This window comes from Taudactylus pleione, unplaced genomic scaffold (genome assembly GCF_031769625.1).
Source record: "Taudactylus pleione unplaced genomic scaffold, aTauple2 ptg000154l, whole genome shotgun sequence".
NCBI classification, from domain to species: domain Eukaryota; kingdom Metazoa; phylum Chordata; class Amphibia; order Anura; family Myobatrachidae; genus Taudactylus; species Taudactylus pleione.
Window position 1 is genome coordinate 36977388 of NW_028284556.1, and position 24516 is coordinate 37001903.

General features: G+C 43.5%; 1 protein-coding gene across 6 annotated transcripts in view; it reads right to left on the reverse strand.

Annotated features, from left to right (window-relative positions):
* The window catches only part of LOC148522165 (proton-coupled folate transporter-like), a 549361-nt gene that overhangs the window by 434245 nt on the left and 90600 nt on the right, over positions 1–24516 (reverse strand). For 3 of the 6 annotated variants that reach the window (XM_088474518.1, XM_088474517.1, XM_088474519.1), the window contains exon 2: positions 22779–22832. The exons of the other annotated variants lie outside the window; for them this stretch is intronic. In XM_088474518.1, coding sequence (XP_088330644.1) covers positions 22779–22808 — 30 coding nt within the window. In that variant the 5' untranslated portion in view covers positions 22809–22832. The remainder of the gene's footprint in view (positions 1–22778; positions 22833–24516) is intronic. 6 annotated transcript variants of the gene reach the window in all.

The following is a 24516-nucleotide window of genomic DNA, read 5'->3' on the forward strand; positions in this document are numbered from 1 at the left end:
TGTTTAAGGGCAGCTACTGCGCTGAAATTTGGCATTGACAGTGCTGCATGCCAAATTTCAGCGCAATAAAATAAAAAATTAGTACTTGGGAACAAGTTTAAACTGTCAGTTTTTTCTGCCACTTTCAGGTAGGACCACTTTTTTGCTTTAGTCTATGAGGGATTTTTAGGAAGGCATAACTCAGGAGAGTGGAGGAATAAAGAGATGGAGTTTGTTTTATTAGGTAGCTCTTGTTCCAGTGTCAGTGCTTTTGAGGTTCAGGCAATTGAGAAAGTTACAGTTTTTTAACTATTAGCCCACAAATGCCCCATTATAGAGGTAGGGTGCTTCAGCTTGCTGTGCATGCTCAGTAGGTGGCCTCCTGCAGGGGGTGTACAGTGGGCTTCACTTGGGTGCACTAAGATGGCTGTACTTTGCAGGCATTAGCGGTGGCAGAACACGTCGGAGGTAGTGGGTGTTAGTGGCTGCAGAGACCTGGCCACCCGCACTGTCCACCACTGCTGCGGGATGCAGCAAGAATGGTGGCGGTGTGATGCAGCGGGCATGAAGATGAGACACAACAGGCTTCGTGCAGGATGCAGAGCTTGGCAGCGGGAGGTGGTGGGGCGGTCTTCTCATTTCAAAAATCTATCGTGGCGTCATTTTTTAAATTCAAGATGGCCGCACAGAGCCAATCATGGCTGGCCGCATCTTTGTCCCACTCCTTTATGCTGGCTTATATAAGCTAGCATGAGGCAGTGGGTGTCAGTCCGATGGCAGAGGAGGAGCAGTGAAGAGCTCCTGAAGACGGAAGATGCCGGGGAAGTCCTGGTTGGGCGTTGTCAAAGTAATATTGCTTAAAGACTGCCGCCCCCATGGTAAAGCTGCAGCAAAATAGTTTATTAAAACAATTGGTGTAATGTTTTTATTTTAAGATTTCTATTGCAGGTGTACTACATGGGAACCCTTTATTGGGTGGGTCCCATGCACCCCAGGGATCCCCGGCCTGGACTGACCATCGGTCAGAGCTAATGCTTTGGTCAGGGGGCCTGGTGAAATGGTTCCCCTGGCTGTGGCATTATCCCCCTGCTAGAAATAACTCAGTGCTGGTTATAGAAAATACAGGGGGACGCCTACTCTTTTTGTCCCCTGTATTTCCAAAACCTGGACTGGCTTTGCTTAGCCCAGTGCTGGTTGTGCTAAATACAGGGTACCCCTATATCTTTTGTCCCCTGTATTTTGACAACCAGGACTGGCTCAGAAAAGCCTGGTATTGGTTGTACTAAATACAGGGGACACTTACATCATTTGTCCCCTTTATTTTTACAACCAGGACTAGCAGTGAAAAACCCAGGGCTGGTTGTGCTTTGGGGGGGCACTTAACAAAATCAACCCAGCACCCACCACCCAGTGGATAGCCCTGGACTAACAGCCTAGGCCTGGGGTGCCCTTGATAGAGTGTTCCCCAGCTACCTGGCCTGGGCTGACTAGCGGTCAGGGGTAATGCTTTGGCTGGGGGACCCGGTGAAAGGGTTCCCCTGGCTGTGGCATCACTCTCCCACTAAAAAGAGCTTGATGCTGGTCATGGATAATACAGGGTACCCCTACTCTTTTTGTCCCCTGCATTTCCAAAACCAGAACTGACTCGGCTGAGATGTGGGATGGGGGGGAAGAGGGATTTGAGACTCACCGCACAGATCCACATATGTCTGTTGGAATGTATAAGAGGAATATATAATAAGTTATATCCACCTAAACAGTATTGTGTGGTAATGAAATACCACTGTGGCTGGTGGTGGTGGTGCTACTCAGAGTTAATGCAAGTAGACAAGAAGGGGAGGGTATATCAGTTCTGTGAGAACTTCAACCCAAAGACTATAGGAGTGCACTGTTATAGCTAAATGTCAATCAAAATATCTTAAAACATAGCCTTTATTAATTTTTGCAAGGAAAAAAGATTAAAATGGACTTCTCTGTGATCAAGCCTCCAGGCGAAACGTATGTTGGAACAGATACAGGGTGCCCCGTGACTGCGCAGTGCGGGACACCCCTACAGCAGGTCTTGTTGTTATATGAACCATTTATGTATACCTATGCCTTTTTAATTTTATGTGCAGCAGTGGGTCGCTATGATTCTGTAGAGGTGGCACATATTAAAAAGGGTAATTTAACCCTCCCAGTCCCATAGGCTAATTGACTCTGCTACTTTTGGACCCTAACTGCACTGTTTATGTTTATTATACCAAGTGACCCTGCTCAACTACTATTAACCCTGTAGGACTACACTAATACAGCACTCTGAGTATGGCAGTTATTGAATATTGATTTGTCATACACTGTATACCTGTACTCAGGCTGAATTATTTATGATATAGCACATCTTTACTGTATATAGTAGACCTGAGATCACAGGTCCTTTGTTTTATTTGTATTCAGGTAAGGATATCATTACAGCTACTAAGTAGCTAATTTGAAGTTAGAATTGTGGATGTTTCTACACAGTGTTTTCTCTATTGCACTATTTCTATACCCTCCCAGTGGTTCCCATAGCAGCCTTATAATTCTCTCATCGGTTGTCTGATACCACACGGCAAGACAACTAACAGCAGATATTTGGGCTGATGACGACAACCACTGCTTGACTTTTGTTTTGTGGGATCACTGCACTAGCAGATCTCTCACTCCCTCTCCTCTGCAGCTTGTATGAGACTGAGCAGCAGAGCCTATGTGCAAACTGGTTATCCCCACTTATCTATATCTTGCTCTAAATCTTAATTATCATCACATGACAATGTTTGAACATTGATTACCTTTACCTTTGTGAGGTTTTTAGAATGAGATCATTGATATGTATACCCAATGTATAATCATCCTCTTTTAAGGTGATCTCATACCGTATTCACAATGATTTAGGTACTTGTGTCAGCATCTATTCTTTACATTCCCAGTACATTGACACTGGTGATGTCAGTGGGGCTACCCACAAACGGCAGGCGCTCGCATGAGAATGCCTCCATTTGTGAAGCCACCCCCACACCACACCTCCAAAATGCTGCGAGCAGTCAATCAAAATAGACAGCCACCCCCTTTTGGTGCGAGACCCGGAGCGACGGAGCACCCGTCGCTAGCCAGGTCTAGCGCATGCGCATGTCAGAGCCGGCTCCGGCGTGCACATGCGCAGTGGCCTAACATCGACCCACTCACATAGCGCTAGCGAGCTGGTCTGAATCAGGCACTGAGTCATAACAGAATGAACTGCCTTTGAACATGAAAGGGGGGTTCTGTCTTTCTGAAAATATTAAGTTGTTCCTAAGGTGTCTGGAAATCACCTTCTAAAGGGGGTGAATAATGTTAGAACTGAGGGCCTGATTCAGACCCTGTCACAAACGCTGAGCGCTCGCAACTGGGTCGATGGTGGCTCCGTCAGGGGAGTGGCTGCCCAAATGGTGGCGTTCCCATGTGAACGCCTCCATTTGGGGGTGGCCCCACTGACATCACGAGTGATGTCAGTGGGAGAGATTTCGGCTGTTAGAGATAAAATCTCTCTTGGGCTTGCGGACATGAGACCCTACCACAAGGGTCTCATCGCAAGCCCAATGGTCGTGATGGTCTTGACCATCGCGACCATCTTCCTGGCCACTCGCTATAGCTGTGGGTGGTCACCCACAGCTATGCGAGTGGCCAGGAGGCCGTTCTAAAAAAAAAAAAATAGCCTGGCCCTGATTCAGAGCAAGCGGTCTGTCAGAGTGTCCGGCTCTGAATCAGGGACTCTGTGTTGTAGTTCTGGAATGTGTGCTCACCACTATGGAGCCACTGTTTGTGAGCAATCTGTCTGTTTCTGATGTGTGGATTACCTATGACAAGTCAAATCAGTCTAATTAACATTATCTGTGAGGAATACTATGGGGGTCATTCAGACCCACTCGCGAGCGGCAGTACGCTCGCAAGTGGGTCGATGTTCCCCACTGCGCATGCGCACGATGGAGGGAGCTCCGTCGTGCGCATGCGCGAGACCTGGCAAGCGACGGGCTTTCCATCGCACGGGGTCTCGCACCAAAGGGGGCGTGCTGTCGATGTTGATTGACAGCACGCCCCCTTTGGTGGGCGTGCTAGGGGTATGCCTGCCAGACGGAGGCGTTCCCATGGGAATGCCTACTGTCTGAAGCCGGCACTAGTGATGTCAGTGGGAGTGATTTTGGCTCTGATAGAGCCAAAATCACTCTTGGCCTTGCGGCTGGGAAACCCGACCGCAGGGTTTCACTCGCAAGTCCGATGGTCGCGATAGTCAAAACCATCGCGACCATCTTTTTGCACGCTCGTATATGCATACTGAATGTGTACTGAGCATGTTCAGCCCTTGATCTGCAAGTCCGCTCGCAGTGTCTCCCACCTACAGCAAGAATGACAGGCTGCAACATTTGGAGGCAGAAAGTGGGCATTGCTGGTCCCAGTTCTCAGAAATGGGGGCATCACAAGGTCAGCGCCTGCATCAGTGGACATACTGTAGATTTACTGGCCTCACAGGTGACAAGGCACTGGCCAGGCTGAGGTAAGCTTCATTGTGACCGATGCTCGCGGTTGTAAGCCGAGGCAGCATCTATAGATGCTGCACTTTGATCTCTCATTTGCAGCAAGGAGGTGTCTATTTCCTCCAGACACCTCCTACTGCATTTACATTTTGTTGGATGGTATTCCACGGGATGTAGTTATCAGACTGGTGGATGGCATGTGGGATTAAAGATAGGCATCAAAATACTGATGCCTAACTTAATATGTAGGAACACAGACAGATGCCAGCCCGAACCAGGTAAGTCTGAGGCGTCTTAGGTGTTAGCTGTGGGGGGAAGAGGGTTAGGTTTAGGTAGCATAGCATGGTTAGCACTCAGTTTTTTGGGGGGAGGTTAGAGTTAGGCACTCCTAGGGGCAGGTTAGGGTTAGGTACCACTGGGGGATTAGGGTTAGGCACTGAGGGGGGGTGTAGGTTTAGGCACTAATGGAGAGGGTTAGGGTGCAGGATGGGACTGGTTATGGTTAGGCTACAAGAAGGGAGGGTTAGGTGGAGAAGAGAGGAGGGTAAGTACACTTACCCGACCCCTGTCGGGATACAAACCATCAGGATGCCCCTATCAATATTTTGACAGGAGGCATCCTGACTGCTGGCTTTACATACCGATTCTGTATTGCATAGCCTCCTCTGTGGGGGTGGGGTGTGCAATACTGTCCATCTCTGCATTAGGCCCTGTGTCCTGAGAAAGAGTTCTAGGGTAATCCTGTTTCTGTTCCCACATGCTTCAGGTAAAATTGGTATCTTGCAATGTCTTCTAATTCTGTTCTGTTTAACCCTGTATATTCTGCCTGTCTGCATTATCTGTCCCTGGTATTGTTTTTTTAGTGCTCACCCAGCTGCATTAAACTACAAAACCTGCATTTACATGTGTGGTCTGTTAATTTCCCTTCAGTAATCAGTATCTGACACCAGCCTCTGAGCGTTTACACCGAACCCAAAACAGAGTCATAACAACCAGTAGGTGTACAGCTGCTGCGTACAAAGATACATTACTGTACTGCTGTGCAATACTGCCCATCTCTGAATCATGCACAATGGGGGCTGGTCACAAAATAAAACAAGAAAAAGACTTATGGATAAAATAAAAATATGAAAATATTGTGTGAAAATGCATAGAATGGATTTGAGTCCTATAAAGTCAGACAGAATTGTTTATAGCAGTGGTCTAAATAAATAAATTGGAAAAAATGTGTACTTTAAAGTAATTATTGTGATGAGTTGACTTAATAAACCTGATTGGCTTTGTAGGCATTTATTGTGTTATATTATAGTGAAAGTTTAATTGCGACTTGGAAATGTGTTAGATTTCAAATGAGTATTCTTGTTATTCATATTGACTTCATTAAATGTATGTTTTGCTTTCCCTTCCCTCACTTATACCATCATATCCTCCCCACTGCCCACAATGGTACCAAACCTTTGGGTTCTGTTGCCCTGCTACTTATTTTGCCATTATGACTTCTAATGCAGTAATGTTTATAAACCTTGTCCATGTCCTGAAATGTTTTGTACTTTAAGTCACTTTTTTTAGCTTTCTGTACTTTGTAAAAGGTGCTGCGGACCCCTTGTGGCAACATATAAATAATAAATACTTTTATATTGGATGAATACAACTTTCTGGATCAAGTATGAGTAGTACTGATTTGATCACGGGGATATTAGGGATCTTGAATTCATTTGATGATGAGATTATCTTGCTTATTGTTGTGGTCTTTCAAGTTTTGAAGAGGTTTTGTTTGTCATGGGTGGACGGTAGAAAATGTTATGGATGTGCCATGCATACATTGTGGAATTACAATTTGTTTGAAAACAAGGAGGCAGGAAAGAAGACTGGGAACTGTGTATCTGGGGCAGCCAGAGTGGAGGCAGGTTGTCATTGTCTGGGGCAGCCAGAATGGTGGTAGTGCTGTCTTGCACAGCCAGTGTAGAGGCAGGGAGACTGCTGTGGGCAGCTACATTGGAGATGAGGGGTACCTGGGGCAGAAATAGCAGGTGGAACGTAACTTGGAAAGTTAAGGTGGGAGTGTACAAGACAAATACACCACCTGATTTCAATTTATGTGAAAGGTGATATACTCAAACATATTTTCAACATTCATAATGTCGACAAGAATGTTTATTCATTCCTGAAAGTGAACAATATCAGCATTAGGGTAAGGCTGCAGTTAAAGTTACAGTAGATTGTATTTTCAACATTTTCAATGCAAGGAAATCACCTGTAAAGAACTCTTAGCTCTCACCCCACCACCATCCATAGATAGGAAAACTCTCCATATTGGATACTTTTTGCAGCGTCCAAGCAGAGACTGACATTGTGTTACACTTGATGTTTTCTACTCCATCTAGTCCAGACAGTGTGATCACGGCTCCACTGTGCAGTCCCCAGCTGGGCAATTGAAATCTTTGCAGTAGTTCACAAGTTCTCAAACTCAGTCCTCAGGACCCCAAACAGTGCATGTTTTCCAGATCTCCTCACAGAATCACAAGTGAAATTATTAGCTCCACCTGTGAACCTTTTAAAATGTGTGAGAGAGTAATGAATACACCCGTGCACATGCTAGGTGACCTAGAAAATGTTTGGGGTCGGGAGGAGAGAGTTTGAGAGAAACTGTAGTAGTTACTTACCAGCTCAACCTTCCTGATAAACAAGGTATACAAGGACATAAGCTTAAGCCTGGGCACTCACAGACTAGTTCCTGACATTGGTCAATTCCAAGAAGTCTTAGCTCCATTTGTTCATTGACCTAAAAATTATCAGGAACCCTGATGACTGCATCCTCCTCCTCTATCACTAATGTTCTACTGAAAATACTGGTTGAGCCTTGAGCAAGACCACCTGCCGGACAGCCAGCACCACTAAACAGCCTAACCATAAGTAGAAGCCAAGACCACCAACTGGCCTTTGAGAATAATGTGACCATGTTAGGACTGAAGATCCAGGAATATCTAATGGGCAACAGCATTTTTTCTTTAGCGGAGAAGAGTGTGACTGTGCACTATGCACAATGTGCACATGCATGTGAGGATGTAATTTTGTCCTCCATGGAAAATATATAAAATATTTTAATATTTTAGAAACTACAATAAACTTGAAAATTATTATTTCATACATAGGGTGGGTTGTACTATGAATCCCATTTTGAATGATACACAACCCTCCAGTTACCGCATGCAGAGCTGTGTTTATTAAAGCTTTAAGTGTTATAAAGCTTGGACTTAGTCACTCTTACCCTGTCCGGTGGTGCTTTACCAAGGTGGGCCATTCTATCACTGTCAATCCATTCCTTTAAGTTCATTGGTGCAGCCATGTTGTCTCCAATCAGGTGAGCACCAGTATCCAGTCTCTACCTGTCTCCTGCTCTCACATGACCATCTCATCCTTGACTAGATGGCCTTACTAAGTTCAGACCTGACACTAGCACCTTGTGGTTCTTTACCTTCCAGTGATCTCATGCACTAGTAAGTGCCATCTCCGATCCACTGCCTGAACCTGCACTACTTGATTCCTGCAAATTGCTGCCCCTGAGTCTGCTCCATCCACTTTCTATTTGCTATTTCCAGTCTGCACCTACCAGTTTGTGTTCAAGTGCTGGTCCTGGTCCAGCTCAACTACTGTTAATCTCACCAGTCCCAGTCTGGTTCAGCCTGCAGGCTGCTGCTATCTCCAGTCCCATTACAGTTCAAGCCTGTGGTTCCACTCTGGTTGGCTGCTGATATCTACGGTCTCACTCTGGATCAAGCCTGCCGTTACACTCTGGTTGACTACTACTCTCACCAGTTCCACTCTGGTCCAAGCCTATGGATCCACTCTAGCTGGCTACTGCTATGTCCAGTCCCATTACAGTTCAAGCCTGTGATTCCACTCCAGTTGGCTGCTGATTTATATGGTCCCATTCTGGTTCAATCCTGCAGTTCCACTCTGGCTGGCTGCTGCTGTCTCCGGTCCCATTACAGTTCAAGCCTGTGGTTCCATGCTGGTTGGCTGCTGATATCTATGGTCCCACTCTGGTTCAAACCTGCAGTTCCACTCTGGCTGACTACTACTCTCACCAGTAACCCATGAATTTGTACCTGTCCTTTCTTAATCTGTTCTTTCTGTAATCTCATCAGCTCCATCTCTCAGAGCCGACAGTAGATGCAGGGAAATCTTTCTGATCATATGTATTTAAGTGGGTGTCTCTCGTTCATCACCTCTGTCGACGTGCATGTGGTTAACCACTTGCCTGGCATGGTTGTATCAAATACGACCATACCAAACTGGGCTTTCCCTGACATGGTCATACCTGATACAACCAGTCAGAAAAGCTCTGTGGGTGGCTGCTGGAGTATCATTTTCTAGCAGGCGCCAACTACAGAGGGACCTCCTGGTCCCTCTGCACACTGTCCCACCCCATGGGCTAATCACTGCTAGCAGTGATCAGAAAGCCCAGCGCTAGTACGCCCACCCCCCATCGGCTACCGGGAGGACAGGGCAGAGAAGGTAGCACTGACAGCACTGTCTTTCACTCCCTCCACTTCAGGCTAGCAGCAGCCCAGTGGCTGCTGACAGGGCAGAGAAGGCCGCACTGAGAATGCCGTCCTTCTCTCCCTCCTCCGGATACCAGCAGCCCAGCGGCTGCTGACAGGACAGAGAAGGCAGTGCTGATAGCTCTGTCCTTCTCTCCCTGCCCCTCCAGCTAGCATCAGCCACCGCTCAGAGAAGCTATTACTAACAGCATTGTCCTTCCCTCTCTCCACCTCTGCTAGCAGCAGCCTCTCCCCCATTTTGCAAGCCCCACTCCCCATGAATAAACAGCAGAGCCCTGGGCATATTATATATCTATATGTGAATATATTATATATATATATATATATATATATATTCAACCATATTAAAAAAAAATAAATCACATCATAGGCAAATGTCAGTTTCGACCGCACAAACGCGGTCTTCCTCAGGATACCACAAGTGAAGCGCAGGACATACGAACACCCTCCACCAAGGCCATCTTATATACACACATCAATGATTGCTCCACCCCCAACATCCCTCCGGTACTGGAAGTAACACATATGTGATGGAACAGCATCAGATCCACACTAATCCACTATTAAACCATATCCAACCTCAACATTATTGTAGCAGGACTCCCAACAGTATAGGTGCAGTTATATAGATGCCCACAGACAAATCAACACTGACCTTATCCACACGGATGGGATCATACTTCCAGTATGCATTCCAGCAATACCAGAAGTCATGCGTTCCATACAGTCAACTACGTCACTTCCGGTCCGCTAAGTTGTTCACCCAAGAACATCAACTTCATAAAGTGGTTCCTAATTGATACCAGGCATCATCTATCTCCGTGTTTACTAGCAAAGCTGCCATTTAGTTACTATGTGCCATAGCATCTCTAAGAATAAAGGGAATATTTTCATCATAAAAAACAGATGGACTAGACCACTTCTAACAGGCTTATTACAGATCAATATATAAGTACTCACATACAAACCTAGCTTATTTAGAAATAAAATTGGCCATGGGGGAGATGTATAAAAAATTATCCACATCAAACGTTGTACGATACAACAACGATTGTGAACCCTTTTACCACATAAAAAGCATTATACATTAAAAAGTGCAAACTACAAATAATATCAATAAATATGAATAAATATTAATGAATAATATTGATGAATAATATTGGGCATCTGAGAAAAAAAATGAAAGAAAAAAAGAGAAAAAATAAAAAATTATATAAATTGATTCAAATAATTATATTCATTCAACCTCTTAGGGGCCACTGTTTCCAGCATGTGTATCCAGTAGGATTCTCTTTTGAGTAACAAGAGACCGCGATCTCCACCTCATCTAGGTGGAGGGATCCAATCAATCATCATATTTAAGGGACGCCACTTGATTACCTTTGGATAAAAAGTGGGCTGCTACTGGCTTATCTGTGCCCTTATTATCATATGCCAGTCTAATATCAGATCTATGTTGAGCCATCCACTCACAAAAAGTTTGCACAGTCTTCCCAAAATACCTTAGGCTCCATGGGCAGCATAGACTATATAAAATATGGTCCATCTGACAAGACATCCTATACTTAATCGAGATGCTTTTTCCACTTTGCAGATGTGGGAAGAATGTTCCAACCAGTAGCGCTCTGCAGGTGGTGCAGCCCAAGCAGTGATAGAAACCATTCTTCTTAGGCAACCAACCTTCCTGTTTCACCTTCGCGGTAGACATATCTGTTCTGTAGAGGAGGTCATTCAAGTTTGAATATTTAACAATGGTGGCTTATGTCCAATTGCACTAAGACTTTGATCAGACTTTAAGAGGGGCCAATGTTTTTTTTTTACAGACTTTTGAATAGCTCTCAACTCAGTATCACACCTGGTGCCCAAAATCAGTTTATCATCTTGAATAGAACTGGCCATCGACCTTCGTGTTCCTTGTGATAATTCACGTGCCCTAGTGAGGCAACTTTTGACTGTTTGTTTGGTATAACCCCATGCAAAAAAACTCTGTTTAATCTCATTAAGCTGGTACTCCATAAGATCATTTTCAGAGTTGTTTCTAAACACACGTATGAATTGTGATATTGGAAGGTTATTTTTTTATTCTCTCTGGATGATGGCTAGAAGCCAACAATATCGTGTTCTTGTCTATAGGTTTTCTATACAGAATATAAGCCAGTCTACCACATTTTTTAAATATCAATACATCGAGAAAACACATCTGTTTCTCATCTATTGCTGAAGTGAATTGCACAGGGCTATCTAATGTGTTCAAAACTTTACCCATCTCATTAAAGGACTCAATACTGATGCACCATACTATAAATATATTGTCTATATAACATTGATAATAGACCATACTTTCTTTATAATGAGACAAAATATGGTGATGTTCATATTGGTCCATATAAAGGTTTGCATGGCCCCCATGCTTGAACCCATGGCTATCCCAGAATTTTGCATATATAAATTCTTGTAATACATGAAATGGTTACATCCCAACACTGTATTCAACAGTGTTAGGAGGAATTCAATCGGCGACCCTGTATATGGACCTTGTACCAGACATTGACGGACTGCCTCTACACCACCATCATGTGGGATGATGGTATAGAGGGAGCCTAAATCCATGGTGGCTAAATAACATTGCTCAGGAATATCCAACAATCCACTGATTCCCTCCAGGAAGTGACCTGTATCTCTAGCGTAAGTTTCAGACCTAATCACACATTGCTGGAGATGGTGGTCAATCAATTCCGCCAGAGGCTGCAATACTGATCCTCTAGCAGAAATGATGGGTCCACCAGGGTGATTGCCAAGTGACTTGTGCACTTTAGGAAGTGTGTATAGGATAGGTGTTAAAGGAAAATCCACTGAGAAAATCTGCTGTGGTTTCAGTGATCCAGCTTTCTAGGAGTGATAGATCAATAAGACCTTCCACTTCTTTTTTAATCCTGGGCCCAGGGTTAAATGGAACTTTCTGATAAGTGGCAACATCATCTGTCTGCGGATCTCTAGATCATATCTGATGAAATCCTGAAGCACAATAACTCCTCCTTTATCCACTTTATGGATCACTATACAATAACTAACTATATATCAAAAGGGCCACAAATGTGGATACAAACCAGTCCAAATGAAAACAAAACAAAGGCTCATAGAAAACACGAGAATGAAAGAGTTTCATTCAAGCCCCTCGGTTGTACAGTTTGTAGTCTGTGGATCCAATGGGACTCTTTCTGCAGTAAAGTACGATCATGATCACCTCCCCTCAGTTTAGGGGGCACCCAATCGATCATTTTATACCTAATGGTGGATAAATTATGTTGAAATTCTTTGAAATGTCGGGGCACTGGTTGGTCCACATGTGCATTTGAGTGCCGGATGTCCAGCATGTCATTATATATATATATATATATATATATATATATATACACACACACACACACACCCGTGTGATAGATACACCTGGCTCTATATACGTGTACTGTAATATATATATGCATATATACCATATTTGTATATAGATTGTATGTGCAGCCCCAACCAATGTCAAACAATTGATTGGTTCAACCATCGATATAAACAATCGGCCATCGATGGTACAACTATCAATGACCTGAACTACTGTATACCATAAAAAAATATATTTTTATGATATATGGTATTTAAAAAAAATATTCAATTGGAAGTGTTTTAAAAAGATGTTCTTGACCTAATTCACTCATAAAAAAACTTACAATTTCAGAGCGGTTTTTGGTGATTAATAGCAGATCACTACTTCAGTGCAATACATACGCTTTTCAGAACTGCTCCTTTATCAAAGAGAGTTCTTTATGCATTATGTTACATAATATTACAACTGTGTAATTGCAACTTTCAGGTCCAATAGGATCTCAAGTACTTATTGGTCATTAGTATCATCACACAATGGTGCTGTTTCAATTAAAAAGATTTATTTTCATTTATTTGTCATATTTCTCCACCATGGAAGTTTTTGCCAATTTTGGATAATGATGTATACTCTGGATAGAGAATATTCTCAGATGGTATATCACTTAAAGTATTAAACCAAGATTCTTGATTTTAATTGTTGTGTTTGGTATTTGAAAGAAATTGTACTTCCCTCTTATTTAAACTGCAATGTATTCCTTTTTTGTGTAAGTTATTTCTGATCAGTGATAATATCAAATAAAAGTTATGTTTTAAATGTAAACGAGTGCCCCCAGACAAGAGTTTTCATTCTCTTCTTCTCTGTGTCCAGTTTGATTCATGAACTCTACGGGAGCACCACCGGTTTGAAAGACAACAAAATATAATTGCAATATATTTATCATTATAAACAGATGATTGGCGGTTAATACTTCTGCCATGCAGGCATAACATGTCAATACCTGTGCCCAGACCACTTCCCCAAAAATCTGATAAAACCTACAAAAACTGCAGTTTTTGGCAGTTTGACCGCATTTTAGTGTTAGTACATCCAGCCCACACTGTACTTTTATAATAAAGTGGAGTTCAGCAATTTATTTAATTTCAATAACTGATTTTGTACATACTTTGTTGTGGGGAAACGGTTTCAGTGTTCCTTTAACAATGCTTCCTCTCTTTGTATGTATACTTTTTAAGAATTTTAGCAAAGGCAATACAATTGTATTTTCTCTATGAGGTGGACGGGAGTAAATGTGGAACAGAATGAGGAAGTTTTAATTAAAATCAGGAAGTATGTCACTGCTGAGAATAAAGATTGCTGTAGTTAAAATTATTTAGATGTGGCTTCCTGTGATGTACTGTCTATAAACTGAATAATTCTTTAGGAGAGTTATTTGGGAAAATATTAAAATAAGTAGGAGACTTTAATAGCTTAAGATCAGCGGTGGCTATCCTCTTGGACAAGAGGGGCTGCCACTGATGAGAGAGGGGGACTGGGGAGACACTCACCTCCCAGCCATTCCTGGTGACTGCATATTAGATCTGACAGGACAGTGCTCTAAGTGTGCCGGTATGCAACGGTATAACATACCGGCACTTCCTTCAAGCACTGAATTTTTTTATTGTATCAGGGCAGGCATAGGCGTCACTGTAGCACTGGCTTCTCAGGTGGCCAATCAGCGGCTGGAGGGGGAGGCTGCTGATTGGCCACCCGACATGCGGCAAGAAGCTCTAGTACAGAGGAGCCAGGCTGAGATGAGCAGGAGGAACCGAGAAGCAGAGCGATGCTGCATCTGTATTACATGCTGTGGTTGATGGGAGCGAGGAGGCAGAGTAGGTAATGTGTGGCTCTTTGCTGAAACATCTGGCAGATGTTATGCTGGGTGTTCAACAGCTTCAGCACAGAGCCACACGCTATGGCCAGTCTCTCAGTACCCAGACTCTGGCTGCATGCTGACAATGTGAAGTACAGTACTGTACTGTACTTCACATCGTTAGCATTCAGCCAGAGTCTGCTTGGCTGTCATTTAGTATGACAGCACACAGTTTCTGCTGTGAAACTGAATGACTGCCAAGCAGCAGACAGCCTCTTCATCAGCAGCACTGCCCCCGGGCCCCAGCCACATCCCTCTGATGAGCCAAATTGTTTTTCTTGAACCAGAGCTGCCTGCAGTTAAGCCCCGCCCCTCCTGATATTTGGCTCCACCCCCTTTTCAAACTGCCACGAATTGGGACAGTGAACTGGCCATCCCCCTGAGTCCCCTCCTTCCTCCTCACCTCCCCACCTGACTTGGCTCTTTTCACCTCCTCTCCTGACCTGGTTCTCCTCCCCACCTGACTTGGCTCTCCTCCTCTCCCCACTTCAACATGGCTCTCCTCCCCACCTGACTTGGCACTCCCCCCCACCTGACCAGGCTCTCCTCCCCTCCCTACCTGACCTGGCTCTACTTCCCTCCCCACCTGACCTGGCTCTACTTCTCTCCCCACCTGACCTGGCTCTACTTCTCTCCCCACCTGACCTGGCTCTACTTCCCTCCCCACCTGACCTGGCTCTCCTCTCCTCCCCACCTGACCTGGCACTCCCCCCCCTCACCTGACCTGGCTCTCTTCACCTCCCCACCTGACCTGGTTCTCCTTCCCTCCCCATCTGACCTGGCCCCCCCCACACACCTGACCTGGCTCTTCTCCCCTCTCCACCTAATCTGGCTATCTGAATAAAGGCAGTCTCCAGTGCCGATGGCGTCCAGCCGAAGAGGAAAATTTGAAAAGGAGTGGAGAAAATAGAGGAAGCAAATTGTTGCAGAAAAAAGGTAAGTGTTTTATTTTAAATGTTTATAAAGTATCTATTTAATAAGGTTATATGTGTATTCATTTAATAAATAATATATTTAATATTTTAAATGAAATATACACAGTGTACATTTAATTCAAAATATTAAATATAGTCGTCGCTGGAATCCCGACACTTATCAGAATACCGGAGGTAAGTACTGGGGTTAGGGGGAAAGTTAGTGGTAGGCACTAAGGGGAGGGTTAGGTTTAGGCTGCAAGGGGGGTGATAGATTAGGTTTAGGCACTAAGGGGGTTAGGTGTAAGCTGCGGGGAGGGAGGGTTAGGGGCATGGCTGGCGCAACGTAATCAGCTGGCCCTGTGCCTCAGGGAGGCAGCAGCTTGGAGAGGCACCACCACTGCCTACTCCATTTCCTGGGTGCCTGCTGAGATTTTGCTAGCAGCGGGCGCCCAGCAGCTCCTTCTCTGAAGCGGCAGCCAGAGGCTGGAGCTCACTCCTGAGCTCCACCTTCTGGCTCCCACAGTGGGTGAAGGGAGATCTGTCATGACATCTCTCCCATATTGCCCAGCGTGAGGACCAAGGACAGAGTAATTAGACAGTGGCGGCTGCAGGAGCGGGGCTTCTGGTAAGTATAGTTTTGTGTTGTGTGTGTCTGTGACTTTATGTGCAAGGGGCACTACTACTGTCACTGCATAGGGGCACTGCGTAAGGGGCACTAATACTGGGGACACTGAGTAAGGGGCACGTAAACTAGGGGCACTGAGTTAGGGGTACTAATAATTGGGGGCACTGCATAAGGGGTACTACAGGGGGCATTGCATAGGGGACACTAACTATAGGGAGCATTGCAAAAGTGGCACTATTACGACAGGGGGGCATTGTGAAAGGGGTACCACTACTACTGTGGCCATTGCAAAAGGGGCACTACTAATGTGGGCATTACATAAGGGGCACTACTATGGGCATTGTGTATAAGGGGCACTACTGTGTGTCATAATGGGAAAAAGGGACACTACTATGTAGTGTAATGTGAATCAGGAGCACTATGTGCTATGTAATGTGAATAAGATTGAGCTACTGTGTTGTTTCATTTGAATTGGGGATACTATTGTGTGACCACGGCCATTTGTGCCCCGAACACCTACAGCACGCACTATCCCTTTGTAGAAAACGGGAAGGAAGGGCGCAAATTTAATAGTTTTCAGGAGGGCACCAAACACCCTGACACCGGCCCTGACAGTACAGCTCAAGTGAGGCTGCTCTGTGTAATGTATTGTAGCAATGTGTGAGTGTATGGGAGGAGAGGGACAGCCTTTAGATATAAGACTCGCAGCAAGATGTTCAATAGTTCTCAAACTGGGATCATTACTCCTGTGGGAGACTACCCTGATTAATTCCCTGCTCAGCTGCACCTGTCCTGAAACACAATGTAAATGTGACCTCTTTATAGAGCAGGTGTCAGTGAGCTGTGATTCTGCAGTAGAGCAGGAACCACAAGTCCCCGCACTCCCAACCAGGTTCCTTATTCCATGACATGCATGTTTTGTACTTAGGGAGGAAAGGAATGCTCCCAGAGTTACAAGAAATGGGTGGTGTGTCATGTTGACACGCCCATTTACAGTGGCCACACCCCTTGTGATGCCCATTTTTTTGCCGCGCCTTCGGCATACACTCGTTTTTGTTCTGACCCCATCTAAATATTCCCTACCCCCACTTCAAAATTCCCACTTTGACCACTGTGACAGGTACCGGCATATGTGCACTAGTGGCGGGGAACCGATGCAGCCCCTACTAGCTGGGTAGGGCTGGCCGAAATCCAGATGAGCGGCTTCCTACTAGATGCTGCTCTCTGCTAATAGCAGCCGAGACTGGCAGTCCCAGGGGGAGGAGACATCTCCCACTGGGGCTGCATGTTGTGTATGTGACTGGCAGGCAGAGCTTCCAATGGGGAAGCATTGCCAGTCACAGTGTAGCAAGTGCAGTCACGGACTGCAACTGGCTCACTGAGGCGGCAGATTTTACAAGGGTACTAGATAAACTGTGCCACTGCTTAAGAGTCTTGGGGGGAGATGTACTAAGCCTTGCAGAGAAATTAAGTGGAGGGAGAAAGTACCAACCAATCAGCACCTAACTGCCATTTTTCAAACTCACCCTGTAAAATGACAGTTAGGAGCCGATTGGTTGGTACTTTATCTCCCTCCACGGCTTAGTACAGTATATCTGTGTCTGAAAGTCCCCTTTGAATGGTGTTATACTGTATGTATACTTAGAGGATAGAAGCTTAGAAATAATGCTATTTAGTTCAAGGTGTAGCAAATGTAGATAAATTAGGCAAAGTAGGTGGACTGTAAGAAAAAAAAAAAATACCTAAACAAAATGTGTTTGAACACCTGTGAGTGCAATTGGCAGCAGTGAGGAATGTGCAGTGTGATACTTTGTGGGCTAACAGAGTCATTGCAACAGCTGTTGTCAAAACAAACTGAACTTTTGCTAGATACACAAGGAAACCGATCGCTGTGTGAATTACGACATTAATATATAAACGCTGACTTGTTTTATACACAATACATTTTAAAATCGTGTGCCAATTAATCTTGCATAAGAGAAAAAAAAAAAACATTCCAGATATAATACAAAAGAACACAAAAAAGCATCCCAAGAACCAAATGAGTGACATAAACCAGGATACAAATGTCCCAAAGAAATTAGCTGCACATACAAGATTACAGTTACAAAAAGGACAATCAATGTGCAAGGCTTGAGTTTGGAGGAGTTAAAAAATAATTATATTAGTTCCACAATGTTAATCCCTGCGGAGGAAAGCAGAGGGAAGGAGAGAAGCACTAATAGGGAGTAGGGGGTGGGATAAGATACAAGCGATTAGAGATTCAAATCAATCATCACCAGGTAGCGAAGCCAGGCACCTCAATCTAAAATTGTACCAGAAGATAGGGCTGTAACTAGGGATGTATGATTGTGTTGCCACCACCCAGAACACAGGGCCTATGGGTCTGCACTGTTGCTGAGATGGTGGCACTTGTATTTGACTTGTAGGGTGCCTGAAATGGCAAACTGCAGCTTGAACAGCTGCCACAGAACTGCAGGCACTCAACTTCTTCCTGGTTAGCCCAGGGTGCATTTTCCCCCCCGCTACAATCCTGGCAAATTTTGTGAAATTTAGAAGTGTCCTTCCTGCTAGCATACATATACATTTTATGGTTAACTATCATTTACTGGATTTTTCTAATTTAAAAGAGCTGGAAGGTAAGCGGTCAGCCACAATCTAGTTGTATGAAATTGAAAATATAGCATATTTTGGATTATTAAGGGACTCCTATAGAATGATCCCAAATAAACAAATCTTGGGTTCTAGTGGTGGAAGTGCCAGCAAAGCGAGTCAGATTTATTCACACACCTGCTCCCAAAAATTGGCACACAACAGCACAATCCAGAGTAAAGGGCAAAATGTACAATGTAGAACTTTTACATTTTGGCAGATTGTAGCTGACCCCTATATTAAACAAATCCTTAGGGGAATGATAAGCCTATTCAGGATATGTAAATGTTTTTGTTGAAAATGAAGTAGCATTCCAAATTCTAGACAGCACACTGTACATCAGATCTTCCTCCCATTTATCCCGCAAAGGAGGCAAGTCAATGCGAGGAACCAGGTGATTAAAAGTTAGTATACAACATAGATGAGTGTTTACAATACGCCAGACTTAACTGTTTAATGGAAGAGACTTGAAATCTAGACTGGGAGTCTCAGTACTTAGAATCAAGAACATGTCATACAGTAATTGTAAAACCAATTGCAAGAAGAAGTTAAAATGCCAAATTCCCATTTGAATTGTTCAAAATGTGAGTCAGAAAGGTACAATAAAGTATGTACCCCAGACTGGAGCCAGAACACATGACCCTCAAATTTACCCAACTCAGTTCCTAAAAGACTATGGCATAGTTTCCAGACACAGACTGCCTATTTAAAGATGGGAGCAAGAGATCTAGAACTCATATATAGTACTAGCTGTTGCCTCCGGCTACGCCCATGATGACATAGCTTCTGCCAACATTTTATTTATTTGAGGTGTTCGAGTTGTATTGCTTTGCATAGGGGCCATATCACAGGAGTGGCACATGTGACTAGCAGCCCTATAAAGACTGGTGGCAGCAGCTCCTTCACCCACCACTCAAAACAATGTCACTGTGTCCCCTGTGCACAGACTGCTATGTAACCTATCCTATGCAAGTGAACAGGGACCCAAAGCACCTCTCCCCCCACTCCATACCGGCCATGTGCATGGTGCCACATCTATCTCTTGCATAGACATGTCAATACATTTTGTTTTTGCTATTGCTCAGCTGTAACTTGCCAGATTGAGATGAAACAAAGTGCAGGTTAATTCTAGGAGTTTCCACTATAAAATTGAAAAATTGGATCAGTAATTTTTGCGCCAACTTGGAACAAACAGACAGAGACAACGTTCTTATAATATTAGTATAGATAGGGTGAAATAAAAAAAAAAGGTCAAGAGAGGGATTCACCAGCTTAAACTAAAAAGAAACAATAAATCTAAAATAAATAAAACACAATATGATATGATAGACAGATGCTGTTGACACACACATGCACACTGGCAATGTTTTAGACATCTATAATTGCCATATACATCCTTTATTTATATTATACACTAGATGTGCTACAGTATAATATATGGTTTCTGATCTTTCATATTTATAGGTCAATTTGGTAGTCTTTGTGCTGTCTCTTGCTTTACATTACATTTTTTACAACCTTTTTCTGCATTTCTATTTTTTTTCAAAATTAAGCAAACTGTGTAGATCATGTATGAAGTGCAAAAAACAATAATACAAACAAAGAAAAAAACTAAAACATGAGCGTACACACACACACACACAGACAGACACACCAGAGTACAGAGCGGCCCGAGGCATAAGCAACATAAGTAAATTCCTAGGGGCATCTGAAATGCCTAGGGGCATTCCAAGCCTAGGCAGGGGAGGTTTTGGGCATCTGAATGGTGTATGCAGTGGACAGCTACTAAAATGGTCAGGAGAAGCTAGCGGCGGTACAGCCGGTGCATGGCACCAGCGCACGTCGCTATGAAGGGGCTTGCAGCCGGTTGCACCAGACAGGTACTAATAATGAGTCAGACTGACACATTAAAGTACGCTGACAGTCGCGGGCTGTAAAGAAGAGGGAGAAGGAGGCGGTCCGGGCGCTCCACTCACCTCTGTTCATCTCTCCTCCGGCGCCACCTCTCTGTATGGAGCCTCTCCTCCTGCAGTTGCCGCCGGGAATTAGTCTTTATAACCGTCCCTGACACGACAAAAGAAAACCTAACAGGGAAGGGAAACCATGCCAGCCCAGCACAGCCAAACCAGCTTTGAGACATGTCAGCCTGCCTGTCCTGCATTGCTGCTCCTCGGTAAATATCTCTCGTCCCAAAAGTACCATAACTGCAATGTCCTGTGGGCAGGGAGATGGGGGGTTTGAATATTTTCCTCTGTGGGGCAGTGATTTTTTTTCTGTGTGGGGACAATGTTTTTGATTTTTTTCCTGTGGAGGCAGTGTATATGATTTTTCCTGTGGGTCAATGCATATAATTTTTCCCTGTTTGGGGCAGTGTGTTTTTTCCTGTGGGGGCAATGTATTTGCCAGCCACCAAGCACAGGAAGGACTGGGACCCTGGAAACAACTGCAGGGGCGGACGCAAGGCAGCTGCATTCTCATATGTGCTTCAGCAATCAGCTTCACAGGTAGTCTGGCAGCTCTTAAGAGTGAGTTTTTGACTTATACTGGGTAAACACTAATCGGATGACAAATCTGGCACAATGGCCAGTGTGTACCCAATATGTCGCTGATGATGTACGCTCCCACTCGTTGTCAGAAACTCGTCCATTGGACCTGCATGCTTGTCCGACAGGACACTTGTCGATGCTGGCACCCTGCCGGGTTCTGCCGCATGCAACATCAGTGCTGGCTACACATCACTAAGTGTGTACCCAGTGCAAGTCAGCTCAGCATCAGTGAGGTGTGTTGAGCTGACTGATGCGAGAGGTGCTGTGTGCTGGCTGGTGTGAGGGGTGATGGGTTCTACTGCTGTGGTCTGTGCTGCTGGGTGAGGGGTGCTGTGCTGGCTGAGGATTGCTGTGGGCAAATGTGTTGCTGGCTGCTGCTGTGATCTGCATTGCTGGGAGTGGGGTGCTGGGTCAGAGACATACCTAGTGGCTGTGCTAGGGTGCACCAGACTAAATTTTGCCTAGGCATCAAATTGGTTAGGGCAGACTCTGCCAGAGTAGACATTTGTTTTATTTTGACATGAATTAAGTGGAGAACACCTCCTCTAAGGTTGCTGTACTCAAAAAGCCTATAAATGTAAGAAATCACTGAATATTAGGGTACACAATAAATCTAGGATTCCCTCATCCTTAGCCATTGATTTTTTTAATTGTATATGGACTCATTATTCTGTGTCACCCATGTTTGTCTTCCCATACCCTATAGATTGTAAAATCTCATGAGCAGGTCCCTCTTCCCTTGTGTACTTTTCTTTTACTTACTTATGTATTTTTCTCCTCCCCCTTGCTTACTGTGGCTCTGATCCTGTCTGCTGTACCCACCAAATAGAGTACGGATTTTGATGTATCATTCATTCGATGAACGATATATCACGAGTACATATCGGGTACACCTGATCTTAATGCAGCACAGCCGATATATCTGAAATAAATATTGGTGCATCTGCATGTGTGTACAGGTGACCTGCCAACCACCCGTACACTAGCTGCATGGACCGCCGACACTGACATCTCAACTGGGTGGGCATATTTACATGCCCTCCCAGTTGTGCTGTCAGGACAGATATATTGAGCGACCAGTTGGTAAATGTCTATAGTTTACCAATCGGCCACTCAGACAGCGAATCGGTCTGCTGACCGATCTGCCATTGTAGTGTGTACCTAGCTCAATATGTTCATTTTGGTTTGCATCCTGCTACAGTCTGCTTTGTGTGTATTGTAATTTTATACTTGACATGTATGTTATATACTCTATCTTTACTTTGTAAGGGACTGCAGGTACTTTGTGGCACCCTATAAAGGTTAATTATAAATATGAATAATAAAAAAATATAACGTATGAAGCAAGGAATGAAGTTATGATTAAAATGTTATATGTTTGATTGGTTTGAAAACTAGACATACAGTATTTCTGATTTTTTTAAAGTTTAATTTTAAGGAACATAAATTATTGTGTTACATTGTGTTATGTATGCAAACATTGGTGTATCATTTTATTACATTTGGTCATATAAATTTGACCGTAGGTTGCATAGTATGTACAGTATATATACATTTTTTTTTATTTCATGAAGGTCTTCTATCAAAAAATACATGATTTGGGGTAGCTTTACTGAATTTCAGATTTCACAATCCATGTTGTATTAATTTATGCAAAAATATTAAAATTAGCTTGGTTACCTGAGGTGTAAAAGGCGAATAGATCTCCATCAGAAAAGAATTAAGGTGACCAATCTATAACAAAAAATATGAATAAAACTTACCAAGCTAGAAAAATTTGTACCCACAACTGTATCTTTTCCTACTTAAAACTTGCATCAGTTTCACCAAAACAGGGCAATGTATTATAAATTATGTACAGAGTAGTTTCAAATTATTTTTTTTTTATACAAAAAGGGATAGTTTTGGACTAGCTATACATCCTGTCAATATCAGTAGAATGTAAATAAATCCATTAGGAGGATTACATATGTCAAAAATTTCAAGTCAATCTTCCACAGTGCAATTTATTTATAGAAGTATTTTGTATTTTATAAGGAAAAAAAATACAAGGAGAGTCCCTTCTACTTTTCATTGTAATAAATCATATAAAAAGGGAGAAAGTATGTCAGACATGAAATAAATATGTGGGGTCCTTTACAGTATAAACCACAAAATGATGCTCATTCATTATCCCCACAACAGGTAAGCCCAGACCCCATAAGGTCTTATGCTGGGAAAAAGGCAGCCAAGTGACATTTGGCCCCACAACCATTGTACATAGAATTCAAAATTAACAATGTGTATTAAATCAGAACTGAACATATATAACAATGCATAAACATTTATGTATCAGCAAGGATGCATCTGCACACTTGCATTTCAAGGTCTATTTAAACATATATCCAACCTTAAATTTAGCAGATAGATGTATAAAAGTAATGATAGGGCAACCATGATCATCACCTGATAATCTTTCACCTAATGTTTGTGCTAAATTTACATCTCATAACATGCTTAACATCTCTAGTGTACTGCACTTAAATGTTCTTCTACAATGCAACTATATTGCACCACTGCACAGCCTTGTATTGCTCAAAGGCACTGATGTGAACTCTAGATCAAGCCTTGTGTGCAAGATGCTGAAATGCTGGACCCTTCCACATTTTAAATACAACAGTTAGGACCAAATTCTTATCATGAGGCAACTCCAAAATTGGACGCATACTGTGCTTATCAGCAGACTGCAAATGGGGAAATGAAAGCAATCACAGACTGCTTAAGCACTAGACCAGAGATTCCCAAACGTGGTCCTCAAGGCTGACCAACAGTCCAGGGTTTGGAGAAATCCATGGTTGAGCACAGGTGAATTAATTAGTACCTCAGTCAGTTTGATTTAACCACCTGTGCTCAATCATGGATATCTCCAAAACCTGAACTGTTGGGGAGCCTTGAGGACCGCATTTGGGAACCTCTGCAGTAGACTATGCATACACACCATGAAGGAGGACATCTAGCAGACTGTTAGGTCCATGCATGGCTGAATCACTCTGTTCTTGAAATGGACATTTTTTGGAAACAACTGTGCAGTTAACAAACAGACGCATGGAAAAGATAGGATTCATAGGTGTGTTCCCCACCTATCAGAATTGCTTGAATTGTGTGGACAGAGATTGGAATTGCTGAATAAGATTTGTTTAATTGCAGTAGTGCTGAAAAACAGAACAGATTATCTGATACATTTGATTGTAAGTTGTAACAGCCCTGTGACTGTGGGCAGGGAGATACAGTGCTGTGTACATAATGTGATCTAAACTAAATAGCAAGATGAAATCCTCACAATACAGGAATATAAGGGATGAAGTCCTAGATCAGGTAGGACCAAGCAGCAAAAAAAAAAAAAAAAAACAGTCTGAGTGCTGTAGAGATGAAATGCAGA